The sequence below is a fragment of the Vicugna pacos genome, chromosome 12 (genome assembly GCF_048564905.1).
Source record: "Vicugna pacos chromosome 12, VicPac4, whole genome shotgun sequence".
NCBI lineage: Eukaryota > Metazoa > Chordata > Mammalia > Artiodactyla > Camelidae > Vicugna > Vicugna pacos.
Window position 1 is genome coordinate 1,058,368 of NC_132998.1, and position 20,209 is coordinate 1,078,576.

Below are 20,209 nucleotides of genomic sequence, written 5' to 3' on the forward strand. Positions count from 1 at the left end.
ATGAATAGAATAGCCAAGGACTGAAACAGCTGATTTCCGAGAACCCGCACCACAGGACCAGAACCGAGACTAGCTCAGGACCTTGGAGGCACTATGCCAAGAAGCGAGACGGAATTTCGACACTTTGGGACAGGAAGGGGAGGGCTTAAGTAACGACAACAACAAGAACAACAGAAACCTGTTTATTGATGGTATCGTGCTAAGCATTAGTACAACGTATCGTTTTTAATGTCCGCATAACCCATTGAAGTGAAAATCATCCTCACTTTAGAAATCTTAAAAACCGAGTTTGGAGAAAGAATTTAAGTTACTAGTCAGCGATCACTGAAGCTCTAACAAGTGGAGCTTGGATTCAAAACCAAGTCCTCAGCCAAACTGCAAACTTTAAAGTTCCTACATTTAACAGCACTGCCTTTCTCCTTGATAATGTATCAGAGATTTGGATTTTGAACACACACAGAGCTTGTCAGAATACGAGATCTAGTAATTGTGTTTACCACCTTCTTTTATACCCCAAGATTCCCATACCCAGGTTATAAGCCATAGCCCTTGAATAAGTTCCAACTCCAGAAAGGTGCTGAACTGACTAGTTCTGATACGAAAGGGACCATGGTAGTTGTTTCTTCCAGGTCACTCGCAACTAAGGTGTCCCCCAAGACCTCTTTGCTGGTCTCGGGTGGAGGGGTGTTTGCCTCTTTCTCACTGTAATACTGGATCAGCTGTTGAACCCCAAACTTCACTGCAGGTTTAAGTGCAATACCGATCAGTAGTCCCTTGGGCCCACCCATGGCCATCAGAAGATCATAACCCAGATCTATGACCCCATCTTGGCCTCGTTCCTTGGCCTTGTCCAGGCAGTTCTGAGCAGCATAATACAATGCTGTGCCCAGGTTGTAGAAGGTTCCCACTACCGGCAACTGCTGGACTGTATTGTACACACCCTGCTCCTGCTCCTGTTCAGAGTCCTTGACAGAGATGGCTCGTCGGGCCCTCTGTGGGCCTGGTTGCTCCCTGGCCAACAGCTGCAGAGCAGAGGCCAGGGCATCCACTGACACTCTCCTTCCTGTGCTTCTGCTTTTCTCGAGCTCTTGAAGATGTCTCATGAGGATCTGGGTAGCATTTACACCCACCTGGCGATAGAGCTGAAGCTGCAGGACCTGTACCTCAGCCTGACAGCCCGCTTCCTCCAGGGCGATCATCAGTGGCAGGCTTACCAGAAACTTGGGTAGAGGGGCCATGTGGGTGAAGCCAGGCAGGGACTTTGGGAGCAGCATTTGGCAAGACAAGCGGTCTGAGGAAGGTGGCCAGGATCCCAAGGATGAGGGAAGATGCATCAAGACATTTGTCTGGTTTTCATATGAAATGGCATCCACAGCGTGCAGGTAGTAGCAAAGAAGTAGCTCAATCAGCATCATGATTGAGTCTGAGGCCACGCATGTCTGGAACAGAGTGAGCTGGAGAGGGGAGAAACCAGAAACATACAAATCATGTCCCTAAGGGCTGTGGTCTGAAAGGAGCCCAGGACTCAGGGCACATCTCATCTGTTACCTCCAAACTTCTGTTCTTTTCAGGTATAGGCCTAAGAAACAGGAAATGCAACCCAATTGTTCCCACTTGGCCTTCTCAATCTTCAGGTCATCAGGGTTTTCCTCTGCCTTACTTGCACCCATTTGTAGGGGACCCCAAATTACCATACAGTCCAGCGATTAAGAATTGAGACTGCCTTGGTAGGTTTGGTAGCTCCTCGATCCTGTTCTGCCTACTCCTCTGTTCCATGAAGAAAGTCGATATTTGTTTTCTCCTATCACCAGTAAGAGATGTAATCTTTGCAAATATTTGCCCATTTGTGCTGGCTTCTCAAACCTCATCCCCTTGTCACACTCAACCTCAATACCTAAAACCCTGTTCTTTGGCATTTCCTATAATTCCCTGCCACATTCCTACTCTAGTCCATGATAGGAGCAAGGAGACAGAATCAGAACAGATTAGATGTCTTTCATGATCTTTTATTTTATTTCTCTTTTCAGTTTAAAAATTAAATTATCAAGCTATAGTGTCAAGTTGGGGATTTAGCACGGGGTAGATGAATGAAAAAGAAGTTAAAATATTTCTTATGCTTATTACATGCCCAGCATAGGATAACTGAAATAAAGAAAGGAAAAAAGGGAAAATGGAATGAGAAATAAGGACTGAGAGCTACTAAGTAGAGAGGGGCAAGGTTAATACCAGTCACCTGTGTGTTTTAGCACTGGGATGAAATAAAGAACATGCATCTGTCCTAAGTGGTGTCCAACATTCTGCCTACTTACTGTGCTCCATCCTCGAACAGAGTCGTGGGAAATCAGACTTGTCACCTAGGTGACATTGAATATCTGAAGTAAATAATCTGGACAAATTCCTGAAACAATTTCCCCCTAAAACACTTCAGAATTACTGTGGAACATTTGATAAATTATACTGTAATCATCTATAGACACTGAGAGGCCCATAACGTGGAGGTGTCTTCAGCCTTTGCTTAATTCTTCAACATGTTTCCAAGACTCATATCTGCAGTTCTAGGGGTTGTTGATAGCAATGCTTTAAATTGTATCATCAGCTAGCAACATGGAAACTGTTTGCTTCTCAGCAAATTCAACCACCATCTGAGCTAACAGGTAGACCAGCCACTCCAGTGGGTGTACTCACCATCATTAACACACTCCTCAGGGTGAGTGGCTGAGTTTTGGATTTATCCAAGCTTCTCTGCAGGTCCCCCAAAGGTCCCTCAGAATGACTATAGTATTGCCAGTGCCTTCCTCCTCATCGTGCTTTTTACTCTCACGGATGAGGGTTTCAGTGGTGTCCTTTCCTCCCATCTTAACAAGCTGAAGCTGCAGAAGGTGGGCCTCAGTTGGGCAGCCAACCTCCTCCAGGACCACCTCCAGAGCTAAGCTGGATAGGTACTCAGGCAGAGGGGCTAAGGAGGAGGCCATGCCCAAAAGATCCTGGCAGGTCTTGGGATCTGGGAGAGGGATCTGGTTGGAGAGCCTGTTCAGAGCATGCCCAGTTTCTGTGAAAGACAGCTGGAAGTTCAAGGCTCCTTTCTGGCCATTTCTTGGAAAGGCAGCCACCAGAGACAGGAAAACACAGCAAAGGAGCAGCACAGCCTGGGCCATGGTGGGTCAGCAGAACAGCCCCGCTGGAAAGAAGCAGTGCTCAGGCTGGGAAGCGGGGAGAGGCCTGGGATGAAGAGACACCAAGACTGGTCAGAGCTAGGAAGTGTCAGGCCTTGGAAATTTCAGTTACTCTGGACATACTTCACTCACACTCTTAAAGGCCATGAGAGATCCTCAACTGTTTTGAGGAAGAAACAAGCCAGAGGAACAAAAAAGTCCAAACATCTCCCTTGCTTTGGTATCTTCATGACTGGGATGACTTTTTTGAATTTTTTTAATTGCTCTTTCTCCCTTACCCCAGCCAGAATCACGAGGAAGCCAGAACGCTGACAATGTCCAAAACAGTGAAGGACATAGCATTTGCAAATATTTATACATCTCTTCTAGGTCCAGACTTTGTCCTCCTCACCTTTGGCCCATAATGACAAATAGGCCTTTCCCCTTTTGGCCCTGCTAGTCCTGCCCCATATCCTTGTTGTCCTAAGGTTTTACCCTGGACCTATACATGAGATGAGGAAAAGTTCCTCTGTATCTTCTGAAGGGGAGAATGGATAAGGCAGAAAGGCTGATGATCTCTGGTAAGAGACCTCCAAAACACTCCACAAGTTCTTTTTCAAAAAGATACATTGAGTGGAGGCCAGGAAAACTGAAAAGACTGGTAAGTTAAATGAAATCAGTGCAACTCTTATTTCTCACTTTTCTAATTCCAATGCAAACCATAAATGAAACATGTTCATCAGCTAGGTAGTAACACTTTCCAAATCTAACCAAAACTCCAAACATTTGGTTTCATTTGGGGTCTAGCAGTAACTACAGTCCAAAAATTAGGGGAAGAAGATATTGGATGCCTTCTGAAACTGGTACAGATTCCTACATAGCATTATGGCAAAAAGTTTCTTTGGTTCTGTCACTCACTTCTGACAGACAGCCAGAGAAAACAGGCCAGAGGTGGGGCGGGGGCTCAGAGTCCTTTCCTCTATTTATTTCACTTCTCAGTTCTCAGAAGTGGCCCTTGACAACCAAGAGCAGACAGAAGAAAGAAGAGGAGGAGATCTGTAAGGACACACTTCCAAAACTGGAAGTAGCAGGAGCTAGGTGCAAAGGGGTTCAGCCCTACTGAAGTGACCAGACACTAAATCCCTGGGGAATCCCAAGGACTCTACAGTTTCTGTGTAGCAGCGTAACAAAGGGTAAATATTTAACCCTTTCTCCTAGAATCTACCAAAAAGCAAGAATATCTACGCTTACCACTTTATCACCATTGTACTGGAAGTCTTAAGTAGTGTAATGAGGAAATAATAAAAAAATTAATGGCATAAAAGTAGAAAAGAAGAATCAGAACTGTATTTATTTAAAAACAACATAATTGTTTATGTAGGAAATCCTAAAGAGCCAAAATTTTTAAAAAACTACAAGAACTAATAAGTGAATTTAGGAAGGTGACAGGATAAGATATTAATATAAACATATTTCTGTGTTCTAGGAGCATATATTGAAAAGTTAACTTAGAAAAACAATTCAATTAAAATGCTGTTAAAGAACACATAAAATTCGGGGGGAGGGTGTAGCTCAGTGGTAGAGCACGTGCTTGGCATGCACGAGATCCTGGGTTCAATCCCCAGTACCTCCATTAAAAAAAAAAAATGAAGTAAATAAATAAATAAATCTAATTATCTCCCCCCAAAATTAAAAAAAAAAAGCAAGGAAAGATAAAAAACAAAACAAAAAACCACACAAAATTCCTAAAAGAAGGAACAAGACAAAGATTCTTACTCTTGCCACTTCTATTTAACATTGTACTGGAGGGTTTAGCCAGAGTGACTTAGCAAGACAATGAAATAAAAGACATCCAGATTAGAAAGGAAGAAATAAACTATCTCAGTTTGCAGATAACATGATATTGCGTATAGAAAACTCTCAAAGAGTCCACACAAAAAATTATTAAAATAAGTGAGTTCAGCAAAGTTGTAGAATACAAGATCAATATACAAAATCAATTACATTTATATACATTTGCAGTGAATACTCTGAGAATTAAATTTACAAGATAGTTTCATTTCTGATAGCATCAAAAAGAATAAAATACTTAGGGATAAATTTAACAAAAGAAGTATAAAACTTGTGCACTGAAAACTACAAACAATTATCAAAAATGATTAAAGAAGACTAAAGACTGAAGGACAAACTGAACCTAAAGCTAGCATAAGGAAGGAAATGATAAAGATTAGAGCAGGATAAATAAAACAGAGAATAGAAAAGCAATAGATAAAATCAATAAATCCAAAATTGATTCTTTTTTTTCCAAAATTGATTCTTTAAAAAAAAATCGACAAAATTGACAAAACTTCAACTACATTGACTTAAAAAAAAAAGAGAGAGAGAAACTCAAATTACTAACATCAGTAATAAAAGTGGGATGCATAGCAAAGGAAACCATTAACAAAATGAAGATACAACCTACTGGATGAGAGACAATACTTGCAATCTATACATTTGATAAGGGGACAATATCCAAAATAAGTAAGGAACTCATACAATGCAATAGCAAACAAACAAACAAACAATCTGATTTGAAAATGGGCTGGGGATCTGAATAGATATTATTCCAAAGAAAACATAGAGATGGCCAACAGGTACAAGAAAAGGTGCTCAGTATCACTAGTCATCAGAGAAGTGCAAATTGAAACCACAATGAGACATCACCTCACACCTTTTAGAATGGTTATTATCAAAAAGACTAGAAATAACAAGTGTTGGCAAGGATGTGGAGAAAAGGGAACCCTTGTGCGCTGCTGGTGGGAACGTAAATTGGTGCAGCCGTCATGGAAAATAGTATGGAGGCTCTTCAAAAAATTAAAAATAGAACTACTATATGATGCAACAGTTTCACTTCTGGGCATTTATCCAAAGAAAATGAAACCACTAACTTGAAAAGGTATATGCACCCCCATGCTCATTGCAGTTCTATTATTTACAAGAGAAGCTTCCTAAGTGTCCATCAATGAATAGATAGATAAAGAAACTGTGCTGTGTATGTGTATGTGTGTGTGTATATATATATATATATATATATATATATACACACACAGTAGAATATTCAGGCATAAAAAGAATAAAATCTTGCTGTTTGTGACAACATGGATGGACCTTGAGGGCATTACACTAAGTGAAATAAGTCAGACAGAGAAAGACAAATATTTTATGATCTCACTTATATCATAAGTGGAATGTGGAATCTTAAAAACAAAAACTGAACTCATAGATACAAAGAACAGATTGGTGATTGCCAGAAGCAGATGGTGGGCAGTGGGCAAAATGGATAGAGGAGGTCAAAAGCACAAACTTCCACTTATAAAATAAATAAGTCCTGCGGATGGAATGTACAGCATGGTATCTATACTGTATAATAATAATTATTATTATTAATTAGTATAATCAATAATACTCTATTGTATATTTGAAAATTACCAAAATAGTAGATCTTAAAAGTTCTCATCACAAGGAAAACATGGTATCATTGTGTGCCAACGGTTGTTAAATAGACTTATTGTGGTGATCATTTCACATTGTATACAAATATTGAATCATTATGTTGTACACCTCAAACTAATATAAAGTTATATGTCAATTATATCTCAATTTAAAAAGAAATGAAAGTGGGAATGTTATTACTGGTTTTGCAGAAACAAAAATGATTTTAAGCGAGTACAATGAATAGGTGTATGCCAATAAGTTGGGTAATCCAGATGAAACAGACAAATTCCTAGAACCATACAAGATACCAAGACTGAATCATGAAGTGACAGAAAATCTGAATGGACCTACAATTAGTAAGGTGACTGAATCAGTAAAAAAACTTCTCAATAAAGGAAAGCCCTGGACCAAATGGCTTTATTGGTGCATTCTACCAAACATTTAAAGAAGAGTTAATACTAATCCTCCTCAGACTCTTCCAAAATAAGAGGAGGGAACATTTATAACTAACTCTAGGAGACCAGCATTACCCTGATATCAAAGCCAGACAAGGACATTACAAGAAAAGAAAGCCACAGACCTATATCGCTTGAGAATATTAATGCAAAACATTTACAAACTGAATTTGGTAGCATATTAAAAGTATTACACACCATTTATTTATTTATAGAATATAGATGTGGCTCAATATATGAAAATCAACCAGTGTAATTCATCACATTAACAGAATAAAGGAGAAAAAAATACTTGATCATCTCAATTGATGCAGAAAGGCATTTCACATCAACAAACTAGAAATAGAAAAAACTAAGTATCTCAATAATAACAGCCATATATGAAAAACCCATAGCTAACATCATGTTCAATGACAAAAGACTGAAAGCTTTTCCTCTAAGATCAGGAACAAGACAAAGACGCTTGTTTTCAACATGGTATTGAAAGTTCTAGCCAGAGCAATTTGACAAGAAAAAGAAAAAAGGACATCCAAGCAAAATTATCTCTGTTTGCAGAAGATATGATCATATATGTAGAAAACCCTAAATATTCGAGCACACACACACACTTGCTAGAATTAATAAACAAATTAAGAAAAGTTGCGGGATCAACAAAATCAACACCCCAAATTAGTTGCATTTCTATACACTAACAATGGAAAATCTGAAAAAGAAATTAAAAAACCAATTTTTTTACAACAGCATCAAAAAGAATAAAATAATTAGGAATAAACTTAACCAAGGAGGCCAAAGACTTGTGCAATGAAAGTTACAAAACATTGCTGAAAGAAATTAAAGAAAGCATATATAACGGGAAAGACATCAAGCCCATGGACTGGAAGACTTACTATTCTTAAGATGTCATTACAACCCAAAGAGACTAAAAAATTTGATGCACTCCTTGCCAAAATCCTAGTGGTTTTTTTTTCCCCCCAAAATAGAAAAACCAAACTAAAATTCACATGGAATTTCAAGAGACATAAATAGCCAAAACAATCTTGAAAAAGAAAACAGAATTGAAGGACTTGTTTCCTGATTTCAAAATTTATTACAAAACTACCTTAATGGAAAGAGTGTGCTATTGTCTTAATGACAAGTACCTCATAGGAGCTATTCTGCAAGGCCAATTAAAGCCACACTTGTATGCTTTTGCTACGGTGAGAGAATTCCTTTTCTTAAAAATGAAGATATCAAGTAGGACACACAACTCAACAAGGTTTGTCTCCCAAGAGAATATGCTTGGGCAAGTATTTTCTGAAAGTAATTCTAGTTTTGCCCTAACTCAGATATGTGGATAAGAAATTATGCTTAATATATCAGGAACTTATAAAAATCAATGAGAAAAACAAAAAACTTTAATTAAAGAAAAGAAAATTTGCAAAAAAAAAAACCTAAACAAAACCCAGTGTGATATTGGCATAAAGATAAACACATAGACCAATGAAATAGAATAGAGAACCCAGAAGTAAATCTTTGTGGATATAGTTAAATGATTTTTTTATGAGGGTGTTGAAACCACTCAATGGAGCATATGGTGCTGGGACAACTGGATATCCACATGCAAAAGAATAAAGTTTGACCCTTCTCTTATACCAAATATGAAATATAACTCAAAAAGGATCAAATACTTAAACAAAAGAGCTAAAACTAAAATTCTTAGAGGAAAACATAGGAGGAAGCTTCGTGACATTGCATTTGGCAGTGAGTTCTCAAACGTGACACTAAAAACACAGGCAACAAAAGAAATAATAAATAAATTGGATTTCATTAAAAACTCAAATTAAAATTAATTAATTTTTATACTTTTGTGCATCAAAAGACACTAACAACAGAGTGAAAAATAATCCACAGAATGGGAGAAAATATTTTCATATCATATAGTTGACAAGTGGCTAATATCCAGAATATATAAAGAACTCCTACAACTTGACAACAACAAACAAACAATCCAATTTAAAAATGAGCAAGTGACTTGAAAAGACATTTCTCCCACAAAGACATACAAATGGCCAATGAGCACATGAAAAGATGCTCAACATTACCAAACACTAGGAAAATGTTAATCAAAACCACAGTGAAATACCAGTTCACACAACCTCAATGTCCCTCACAGATGAATGAATAAACAAAATATGGTATATACATAGCGATGGAATATTATTCAGCCTTAAAAAGGAAGGAAATTTGAACACTACATAACATAGATGAAACTTGAGGACATAATGGTAAATGAAGTCAGCCAGACACAAATAGACAAATATTATATGATTCCACTTACATGAAGTACCTACAGAGGACAGTGGGGAATGGGGAGTTAGTGTTAATGGGTACAGAATTTCAACTTGAAAAGATAATGAAAAAGTTCTGGTTATGGACATGGTAACAGTGTACAACAGTGTGAATGTACTTAATGTCACTAGATTGTACACTTACATTGGTTAAAGTGGTAAATTTTATGTTATGTATATTTTACCACAATAAAAAGCATTAACCATAAAATTAAAAATCAGTAAATTGGACTTCAAAATTAAAGCTTCTGCTGCTGTGAAAATTGAGAGGCAAGGCATAGTCCAAAGGAAAATACTTGTAAATATATGTCTGACAAAGGATTTCTAACACATATGATATGTGTGTGAAATTTATATCAGGGATAAACAGCCTATATCCATGGATGTGGAACCTGGAATATGGAGGCTCAACTGTACTGTGACATTTATGTAAGAGACTTGAGCATCTGCAAATTTTGGTATGGGTGGAGGGTCCTGGAAACAATCCCCCTCGGATACTGAAGGAGGACCATATGCCACTATAATTTATATCAGTGGTATGATACATACAATATGCATATAGACACACAATATTAAATAAGCAAGCAACTCTGTTTTATAAATGGACAAAAGACTTGAACAGACACTTCACAAGAGAGGAGGAAACAATGGCCAAAAGATGTGCAATAAGTCATCAAAGAAATGTAAATTAATACCATTAGAAGATACTCACTAGGATGGCTAAAACTAGAAAGACATAATGTCAAGTGTGTTGATGAGAATCAGCTAGAACTTTCATACATTGGTACAATCACTTTGGAAAACTGGCAATTTCTTATAAGGTTAAATATATACACACCTTATTGCCTAGCAGTTTTTCTTCTTAATATTTACCCAAAAGAAATGATAACACACGTCCCATAAAAGACAAGTATGTTCATAGCATATTTATCTATAATAGCCCCAAATTGGAAACTATCCAAATATCCACTAACAGGCACATGGATTTTAAAAACAACCACCATACATTTACAAACTGATACATTATTCAGCATTAAAAAGCTATAATTTACTGATATACACACAAGGACACTGATAAATCATAGACTGCTGAGCAGAAGTCAAACTCGAGAGAAGACATATTCTGTGATTCCATGTGTATGAAATTACAGAGAGGCAACACTAAACTGCACGGATAGAAATTAGTCCAGTGTTTGTATGTGGGGAGAGAGTCATGAGAGATGAGGGCGGGGAGTGGAATTAACTGGGAAAATTTCAAAGTGAAGGACATGCTCTGTATCTTGATTGATGTGGTAATTTATCTATGTATCTGTCTTTGTGTGTGCTTGTTTTTGTGTGTGTCAAAGTGCTTCGAACTGTACATTTAAAATCTGCCTATTTTATTACGGGTATCTCTCTTTTTTTCCCTCTTTCAAATGGAGGTAATGGGAATAGAACCAAGTACCTCGTGCAGGCTCAGCATGCACCCTACCAACTGAGCTATACCCCCATCCCCTGTTTTATTATAAGTAAAATATACCTCAGCCAAAAAATTGACAGAAGTGATTTCTGAGTTATCAGATTTGAAGGACTGTTTTTTCTTTTAAGTTGGCTAATTTTTTTGCAATGTGAATGTATTACATTTACAACCAGAAAAAAAACAAAGCAATTCTTTTCATTTTAACAAAGAGATGAATGGCTCAACTAACAACAAAAATGTGTATATCCTTTGGCCCACAAATTCCACTTCTGGAAATTTATTTCCAGAAATTAAGAATGAGTCCAGGATGGGGGGATGGGGAACTAGGTTAAGGGTTCACAGGCTTCAAGCTAGTATGAACAATAAAGTCTGAGTTTTCCTTAAAAATGTATGTGCATATACAGTTACAGAAAAATTCTATAAGGATAGTTGGACATCTAAATATTAATAAACTACGCCTCTGAAGTGGGTCTATAGGTAGCATTAAAAAGGAAGAAATCAGATTATCAGATTGTGGGTTAAATCATCACTCCCACTGAACCAAACACTGGACTCTGAGTTTTCTGGGGAGTGAGAATGAGGCTCCAGAGAGGCCTTGGAGTCGGGTAGCAGAGCAGGGATCATTACAAGGAGGAGAGAGACATGGATCAGTACCCCCCAGTGGCTATAGGGTAGTGGATCTCAAAGTGTGATCCCAGAGCCACCAGCCTCAGCATTGCCTGGGAACTTAGAAGTGCAAACTCTTGGGCCCTATCCCAGACCTGTTAAATCAGATACTCAGAATAAGCTCAACAATTTGGGGTTTACCAATCCCTACAGGTGATTCTCATGTGCACTCAAATTTGACAACAGCTATTACACTATTATAGGTTACAAAGAACAGGTGGCAGTGGAGCTGTGCTAAGGGTAGGGTGGAGGTGCTTCTGAACACTTACTTCTCCAGCTGGCCCAAAAATATATTTGTTAATTGCATAAATTATTGAATGGATGCTAAAGATCTAAAAGTGAGTAAGGCAGGATCCTTGCCCTCTAGAAGCTCACACTTTAGGGGGAGAAGTAACAGTTGTGCTATAGGGTTGGTGCTATAGCAGTGCAATGAACAGAGCCCAGCTGCCACATTTTCTCCATAGGTTCAAAGGGTAACAGGGACCACTTTTCAAAAGAAGTGACCATTGAGCTGACTCTTGAAGGTAGAGATTTATCAGGAAGACAACTGCGATGTGTGTGTGTGTGTGTATGTGTGTGTGTCTGTGTATGTGTGTGATTGGAACCTTCCAGTAGAGGGACTGGCATAACCAGCAATTTAGAAACATGAAAAAAGCCTGCTTTTGGAGAAGGGAAAGTAGCCCAAGATGAGGATGACTCCAGTGTAAATTAGGTGTGTGGGTGGCATGGCCCTGAGGCCGCTGAGGTATGTTTTAGAAAAGATGACAAGGACATTGCAATGAGGAGGAAAAGATCTAGAGTAGTCAAATTCACAGAAAGTAGAAGGGTGGTTGCTGGGGCTGAGGGGTGGTAGAAAAGGGGAGTTGTTGTTTAATGGGTAGATTTGCAATTTTATACGATGAAAAGGTTCTGGAAACGGGCTGCACAACAATGTGAATAGCTAATACAACTGAACTGTACACTTAGAAATGGTTAAGATGGTAAATTTTATGTTATGTGTTTTTTACCACAATTTAAAAAAACTAAACTAAAAAAAGAGAAGTGAGAAAATTATTTTCTTCAGTTATAAGAGGTTCTTTTTGGAGGAGGGGAATGAAGAAGAAAAATTTTTCGGATTGAGTGGACTCACAGGATACCAGAAAATAGTTGAAAAAAGATCCATACTTAATGTGTCAGTCTGTGAGAACTCCATAACAAAATACCATAGACTGAGTGGTTTAAACAAAAGGAATTTATTTCTCACTGTCTGGAGGCTAGAAGTCCAAGATCACAGAATTGGCAGGTTTAGTTAGTCCTGAGATATCTCTCCTTGGCTTGCAGATGGCTGCCTTCTGGCTGTGCCTTCACATGGCCTTTCCTCTGCGTGTATGCATTCCTGCTGTCTCTTCCACTTCTTATGACACCAGTCCCATTGGATTACGGTCCCACTCTTATGATCTCATTTAACCTTAACTACCTCTTTAAAGGCCCCCTCCCCAAATGTAGTCACACTGTGGGGTAGGGTTTCAACGTATGAATTTTGAGGGGGATACAATTCAGTCTGTAACACCTAGAGACCTTGTCCTGTAATACCAAGAATTAAAACTATGAATAATAACTTAAAACATGGAAAGAAACAGATTCAGTTTTTCAGTCGCACTACTGACATTTCAGGTGCCCAATGGACATATGGGGCTTGCATCCACCATACTGGACAGCACAGATACAGAACATTTCCATCATCCTTCAAAGTTCTGTTGGATAGCTGTGGTCTAGAAATTGTGCAAGAAGTCATAAAACTCCTAAGGTTGTAATTGGCTTTAATTCACCCCCAGGTCCCTCTTCCCTTCCTTAATCAGAGGATCATCCTCATTCAAACCACCTGGAATTTCAGCAAAGACTGTTAAGATTTATGTCACCTCTGATTTTCAATGCATGGATTAGCACATCGAAGAAAGATCTCTTGGGCTATGCAGCATTCTTGCTGCTGGGGCCATCGGATCTTTGTTTGGGAAACCTAGACTTATTACAGTACACAGAACCTAATAGAATAAAGAAAGCATATATGTGATTTAAGGAGTCACACAATTTTATTATGAAGGAAAACTTTTTTTTTTGAGGTAAGAGGGTTCTCCTCACTAGCATGGATAATGACAGAGTGACATACTCATAGTTGAATATTTCATTCCATATCTGAGGATTAGGACAAAGGAGTTGGTGATAATTTTTAATTCACTTTAATTTCTTCTGTGTGTAACCCCTTTATTTATACAAAGTGTAAGATTCCTAGGAACAGTGTCCTTGAATAAGGCCCACAATGAGTAGGAGCTGAGTTCACTTCTTCAGGACCCTTGTCCTCTGATGTCATGGTTGTTGTCTGTCACCCCTGGGCAATTAACATCTGTGGTGCCTCCCAACCCCTCCTCCTCAGTCTCTGACAGAGGGGTATTTGCCTCTTTCTCATAGTAATACTGGATCAGCTGCTGAACCCCAGCCTTCACTGCAGGTTTAAGCACAGAACTCACCAGTAACCCCTGGGCCCCAGACAACCTTAGCGTGATCATCAGAAGGCTGCAGCTCAGGTCTATGGCCCCATCTCAGCCTCACTCCTTAGTCTACTAAAGTAGTTCTAAGCAGCAGAGTACTGGGTGGGAAGGGATAGACTGGGATTTCAAAATTGTAGAAAAGATAAACAAGATTATACTGTATAGCACAGGGAAACATACACAAAATGTTATGGAAGCTCACAGAGAAAAAAATGTGACAATGAGTGTGTATATGTACATGTATGACTGAAAAATTGTGCTGAACACTGGAATTCGACACAACATTGTAAAATGATTATAAATCAATAAAAAATGTTAAAAAAAAAAAGCAGCAGAGTACAAAGCTGTGCCTGACTTTGCAGCACATTCCCACTGCTGGCAACAGCTGGACCACACTGCTCTTGCTCATACTAACATTCTAGGGTAGAGAAGGCATATCTTTCTTTCCCTGTATCCCTGTATTAGGCAGGTTCCCTGCCTACTAGCTGCAGAACAGAGACCAGAGAATCCCCTGCGAAGCCCATCTCTGTGCTGCTGTCCGTGTGGCACCTGGTACTGCTTTCATATTCTCTGGCTGTAAAGATGAAGCTTCAGGGTCTAGGAATCAGGCTGGTGATCAGCCTGCTCCAGAGACGTGCTTGGTGGAGGACAAAGTGGGTGAGGCCAGGCAAGGGCTTTGGGAGCAGAATCTGGCAAAACCAAGAGCCTGCAGAGGGTGGCCAGATCCCCAGAGAGGAGGGAAAAGGCACCAAGGTCTTTTTCTGGGTGCCACATGAAGAGACAACCACAAGGTACAGCAGGAGGCAGTAAAGGAGCAGGTCATGATGGGTCTCGGTGAAGCCTAGCTGGATCGGACTACGCTAGACTGGAAGACAACACTTAAACTGTTTCCCTTGGGCTGTGGTCTGAAGGAGCCCAGGGTTCAGTCAGAGGACATCTTACCCAACAACCCCCAGCCTCTCTTTGTTTTAAGTTTGGGGCCTGGAATGAGGAATGGGACCTTATTTCTCTTCTTGGTCTCCCCATCCAGATCACCAGGGACTTCCTCTGCTTCACATGGACCTCATTTCATGCAGTTATGGGGCCCCAAATTACCACAAAATCCAGTCAGTGAGAAGTGAGACTGCTCTAGTAGGTCTAGACCCACTCTGCCCAGCTCTCTGTCCCATGAGGAGGGAAGATGGTTGCTTTCCCCAGTGATCAGCAAGGGCATGACTCCTACAAATGTTTGTCCATTTGTACTGACTGAACCTTGTCCCCTTGTCACACACTCAGCCCCAAAAGACCTTGGTATTTCCAACATGTCCCTGCCACATTCTATCGCTAGTTCACAAAAGAAGCCATGGCGACCCGGAGTTAAGAGAGATCAAGTAACTGTGATTCTGATATAGAAGCAACTTTTAATTTCTCTTTTCAGTTTAAAAATTAACTTAAGCAAATTACAGTATCCAGTTGGGCAATTAGAAAGTGAATGGCACATGAATGGGGAAAGGTCACAATATCCTTCACGTCTAGTACATAATAAATCCACAGTATTCGACAACTGAAAGAGAGAGAAATTAGGCGAAAAAATAGGGGCTAGGACTTGCTAAGAGAGGGGACAAAGCTGGCTCCGGTCACATGTCTTTTAGCTCTAGGATCAAAAGAATAGCATACTTCTGTCCATTTCTAACGACTTGTTGTGCTCAGTCCTTGGGTACAGTCCTATCGGAGACATTTGAGAAAGGAAATATGATGCCTCACAGGCTCTCCTTATCCTATGAAGCCTGTAAAAGCTTCCTGTATATGTTCCAGTATAATGTGCAGCAGAAGGGTTATGGTACGCTTGGCAAAGTATATCTGATCTTCTATAGGCATCGTGAGGCCCTTAGCCTCAGGGCTTTTCATCAGCCGTTTGCCTACTGCTTCCAAATGCTTCCAAGACTCATCCGTGCACTTCTGGGTGACATTAATGGCAGAAGCCTTTAGTTCTGTTACCAGCTCAGTAGAAGAAAGCTTGTCAGCAAATTCAGCTATCAGTTTTGCTGTCTCATAGAGCACCCACCTATGTTCAAGCCTGCATACCTCAGGAAGGGTAACTGAGCGCTGGAGCCGCCTCAGCTCCCCTGGGGGTCCTCCCTGATCCCTCAGAATGACCGTAGTAATGCCAGTCCCTTCCTCCTCATCGTGCTTTTTACTCTCACGGATGAGGGTTTCAGTGGTGTCCTTTCCTCCCATCTTAACAAGCTGAAGCTGCAGAAGGTGGGCCTCAGTTGGGCAGCCAACCTCCTCCAGGACCACCTCCAGAGCTAAGCTGGATAGGTACTCAGGCAGAGGGGCTAAGGAGGAGGCCATGCCCAAAAGATCCTGGCAGGTCTTGGGATCTGGGAGAGGGATCTGGTTGGAGAGCCTGTTCAGAGCATGCCCAGTTTCTGTGAAAGACAGCTGGAAGTTCAAGGCTCCTTTCTGGCCATTTCTTGGAAAGGCAGCCACCAGAGACAGGAAAACACAGCAAAGGAGCAGCACAGCCTGGGCCATGGTGGGTCAGCAGAACAGCCCCGCTGGAAAGAAGCAGTGCTCAGGCTGGGAAGCGGGGAGAGGCCTGGGATGAAGAGACACCAAGACTGGTCAGAGCTAGGAAGTGTCTTAGCCCTTGGGAACTTTAATCACCCCGGACATCAGACCTTATAGGCTGTGGGTGATACTCACCTACTCCGGGAAGAAACAGGACAGAGGAAAGAGGTCTGAACACGTCCTTTGCCTCGGTGCCTCTGTGATCTGAATCACTGCTTTCTAGATCTGATCTTCTCTTTATCCCAGCCAAAAAAGTTGACCCCTCTGAAAACAGTGAAGGACATAACATTTACAAATATTTATCCACCTCTTCTTGGTTCAGGCTTTGCCCTCACCTTTGCCCCCATGCCAACAATCAGGCCTGCTCCCTTTGTGGCTACTGCTTTTCCCGCCCCATATTCCCCCCACCCTAAGGACTTCTCTAGACCCAAACTTAGATCAGGAAAAATTCCTCTGCATCTTCTGGGGAAGCAGGGACATCAAAGACAGGGGTGCCAATGATTTCTAGGTAAAAGACCCCAAAATAATTCTTATTCAATGAATTTAACAGGTAGAGCAATGGGATGATAGAACCTACCAGAAAGTCAGATCAAACCAGAGCAACTTTTCAGTTCTGACATTCTTAATTACAGTGAAATACCCTAATTAAATACATGATATTACCTCTTTCTAAGCCTGTGTCAAAACTATAGGGATTGACTTCTTTTCTCATCCAGGATTCTAGGTGAGAAACTGCAGTCTGGACAATAACGAACAATCGTTTATGGTGCCTCCTAAAACTGGTACAAAAGTCCACACATCATTGTGCCACAGAGCTTCTTCCCTGGCCGACTGGCCGACTGCCAAAGGGAGCTGGACAAGAGGTGGTCCTGGGTTCCTCTTCCTCTCTTACTCACTCCTCTCAGTTCCAGGAGGGGCCCTTAACAAGCAAGAAGAAATCAGTTCCAAGAATAAGAGAAGTAAGTCTTCAGAGAGCTACTGGGGACACACTCCTAAAGTTGGGGGAACTGGATATAGAGATATCCAACCCCGTGCATGGGGAACGTCTACTGCTTCTGTCCAGCTTGGGGAAGTTTTGGATCCTGTCAGATTCTTCCATTTCTGACTTGACTTCACCATCCATAACTGGTCCTGTCTCCACTTCCAGTTCCTCAGTCGGCGTCACTCTCATCTTCAATATAAATATGACTTTCCGTTGAAATTCCTTAACTTTCCAACTCTGGTGCCTTGGGAATGACAGGAGAGACTGTGTCAATATGGCAGGAGGCTCGAAAGTGGTGGTACGTTTGTCTCCAGGACGGAGAGAAATGACAGAGGGGTGAAGACAGGGGCAAGTCCTCGCAATCAGACTTTCTACCTTTACTCTTGTCTTCATCCACTTGTTCCTCATCAATTCCCATTAGTTGTCACTTCTTGGGTAATGAGTTTCTTGTTTTAATTAAGAGTTTATATTTTAGACTAGTTTTAAGTTTATAGAAAAATTGAGCAGAAAGTATAGACACCCCCGCCCCCCAGCAGTATCCTCTCTCCCAACCCCTCAGTTTCCCATTAACATCTTCCACTGGTATGGTACCTTTGTTACATTTGATTATTATATTAAATTTTTATTTATTTTATATTATTATGTATTATTCATTGTTATCACCTAAGTCCAAAGCTTGCATTAGGGTTCAGCTCTTTGCATTGCATAGTTCTATGGATTTTACCAAATGTATAATGTATAATCTACCTTTACAGTATCATACAGAATACTTTCACTGCCTTAAAAATCTTGGGTGCCGTTTTTAGTTGCCAGTCCCCATCAGCTTGATCTCCCACTGAAATAGGAGGCATCAAAGTAACACTGTCAGCCCCCTCAACCAGCACGGCTGGTACACTGTAAGTCCTCAACACACGTGCTTCCTGCTATCATTCCCTTGGGACACCAGGCCTGCTCCCTTTTGTGGCTAACAGGAGGGCCCTCAGGGCTTGTGCTCAGCACTCCTCCCCAGGCCCTGGCTCTCCAGAGACGTCAGGTTCCAGCACTGGCTGAAGCTTTCCTCTTCTGAGTGGCTGAAAGAAGCATCCAACCTTCTTGGGGGTTCAGCTTGTCTGGATCCCATAAAAAGCAACCGAAAGGGTAAAAAATACAGATAATTATATACCATCTGTCTCCTCATGAGTTTTCTAAATTATGTTAGGAAATTGAAATAAAATATTACAACATTGCCTTATATGGTTCTCAACATATAGAGAGGAAATATTCAAAATAATTATAGTATGAATGGGAGAAGGTAAAGACACCTGGAGAGGCAAGGTTTATACACTTTACTCTAACTGGCAAAATGTGTCTTAGCCCTTGAAAACTGCAGTTACCCTAGACTTAGCTTCACCTCTATCTTTAGAGGTTATGGAAGGGAAAAAAACAAGTTAGAGAAACAAGGCAGTTGAAACACATCGTTTACTGAGGGGGCTCTCCCTAATCTGAATGGCTTTCTTCACAATCCTACCTTCACCCTACCTCAGCTGGAAACACAAGGGAGCCAGAGAACTGATGGCTTCCAAGAACAAGGAAAGACAAGAGATTTGCAAGGTTTACTCACATCTTTCTTACCCGGACTTTGTCTACCTCTGTGCTGACAAACTGGCTTTTTCTCTCTTGTTGCTCCTGCTTCTTCCTGATGCATATGCTTTTTTCTCTTTTCTTTTCGTTTTTTGGAGGTATAGTTGATGTACAATATAATGTAAGTCTCAGGTATACAACATAGTGACTCATAATGTTTAAAGGTTATACTCCATCTATAGTTATAAAATATTGGGCTATATTCTGTGCTGTACAATGTATCATTTAGCTTAACTATTTTATACACAGTTTGTACCTCTTACTTCCCTACCCCTATTTTGCCCCTCACCCCTTCCCACTGTAATGCCACTGGTTTGTTCTCGTTATCTATGAGTCGGTCTCTTTTTCATTATTCAGTAGCTTATTTTTTAGATTCCACATATAAGTGATATCATACAGGCTTTATCTTTCTCTGACTTACTTCACTAAGCATAATACCCTCCAAGCCGTTCCATGTTGCTGCAAATGGCAATTTTATTCTTTTTTATGGCTGAGTAGTATTCCATTGTGTGTACATGTGTGAGTCTTCTTTATTCATCCATCTGTTGATGGACACGAATTGCTTATGTTGGCAATCATGAATAGTGGTGCTATGAACACAGGGGTGCATGTATCTTTTAGAATTAGTGTTTTCATTTTTCTCAGATGTATACCCAAGCCTGGAATTGCTGAGTCATGATAGTTCTATTTTTAGTTTTTTTGAGGACTTTCATACTGTTTTCCACATGGCTGCACCAATTTACATTCCTACCAACAGTGTACAAGGGTTCCCTTTTCTCCACATCCTTGCTAACGTTTGTTATTTGTGGTCTTTTTAATGATAGCCGTTCTGACAGGTGTCAGGTGATCCATCATTATGGTTTTGATTTGTGATTCTCTATGATTAATATTGAGCTTCTTTTCATGTGCCTGTTCTCATGCATGCTCTTGTCACTAAAGATTTATCCTAGACAGAGGATCTTGAGGTGAAAATGTTTTTCTGTGTCTTCTATA

The 20,209-nt window shown here is 40.3% G+C and overlaps 2 protein-coding genes, 1 non-coding gene and 1 pseudogene across 3 annotated transcripts; 1 reads left to right on the forward strand and 3 right to left on the reverse strand.

The window, feature by feature from the left end:
• Window positions 1–533: 533 nt before the first annotated feature.
• Window positions 534–1,776, reverse strand: LOC102529732 (apolipoprotein F). The gene is given in 3 exon segments (XM_031683402.2): window positions 534–1,418; window positions 1,420–1,454; window positions 1,692–1,776. Coding segments are annotated over 3 exon segments (1,005 nt in total).
• Window positions 1,777–2,579: 803 nt separating this feature from the next.
• LOC140700359 (apolipoprotein F-like) lies at window positions 2,580–3,214 on the reverse strand (annotated as a pseudogene).
• A 1,498-nt stretch (window positions 3,215–4,712) lies between these two features.
• On the forward strand, window positions 4,713–4,785 carry TRNAA-GGC (transfer RNA alanine (anticodon GGC)). The gene has a single exon. It is a non-coding gene; the product is annotated as a tRNA-Ala (tRNA).
• A 10,656-nt stretch (window positions 4,786–15,441) lies between these two features.
• Window positions 15,442–20,190, reverse strand: LOC140700012 (uncharacterized). Its single transcript, XM_072972479.1, has 4 exons — window positions 19,197–20,190; window positions 17,278–17,840; window positions 16,750–16,878; window positions 15,442–16,642 (listed from the first exon to the last, which is right to left on the reverse strand). Exon 4 carries the CDS (start codon window positions 16,576–16,578, stop codon window positions 15,814–15,816), a length of 765 nt encoding a protein of 254 aa, XP_072828580.1. The 5' UTR covers window positions 16,579–16,642; window positions 16,750–16,878; window positions 17,278–17,840; window positions 19,197–20,190; the 3' UTR covers window positions 15,442–15,813.
• Between the last annotated feature and the right edge of the window lie 19 nt (window positions 20,191–20,209).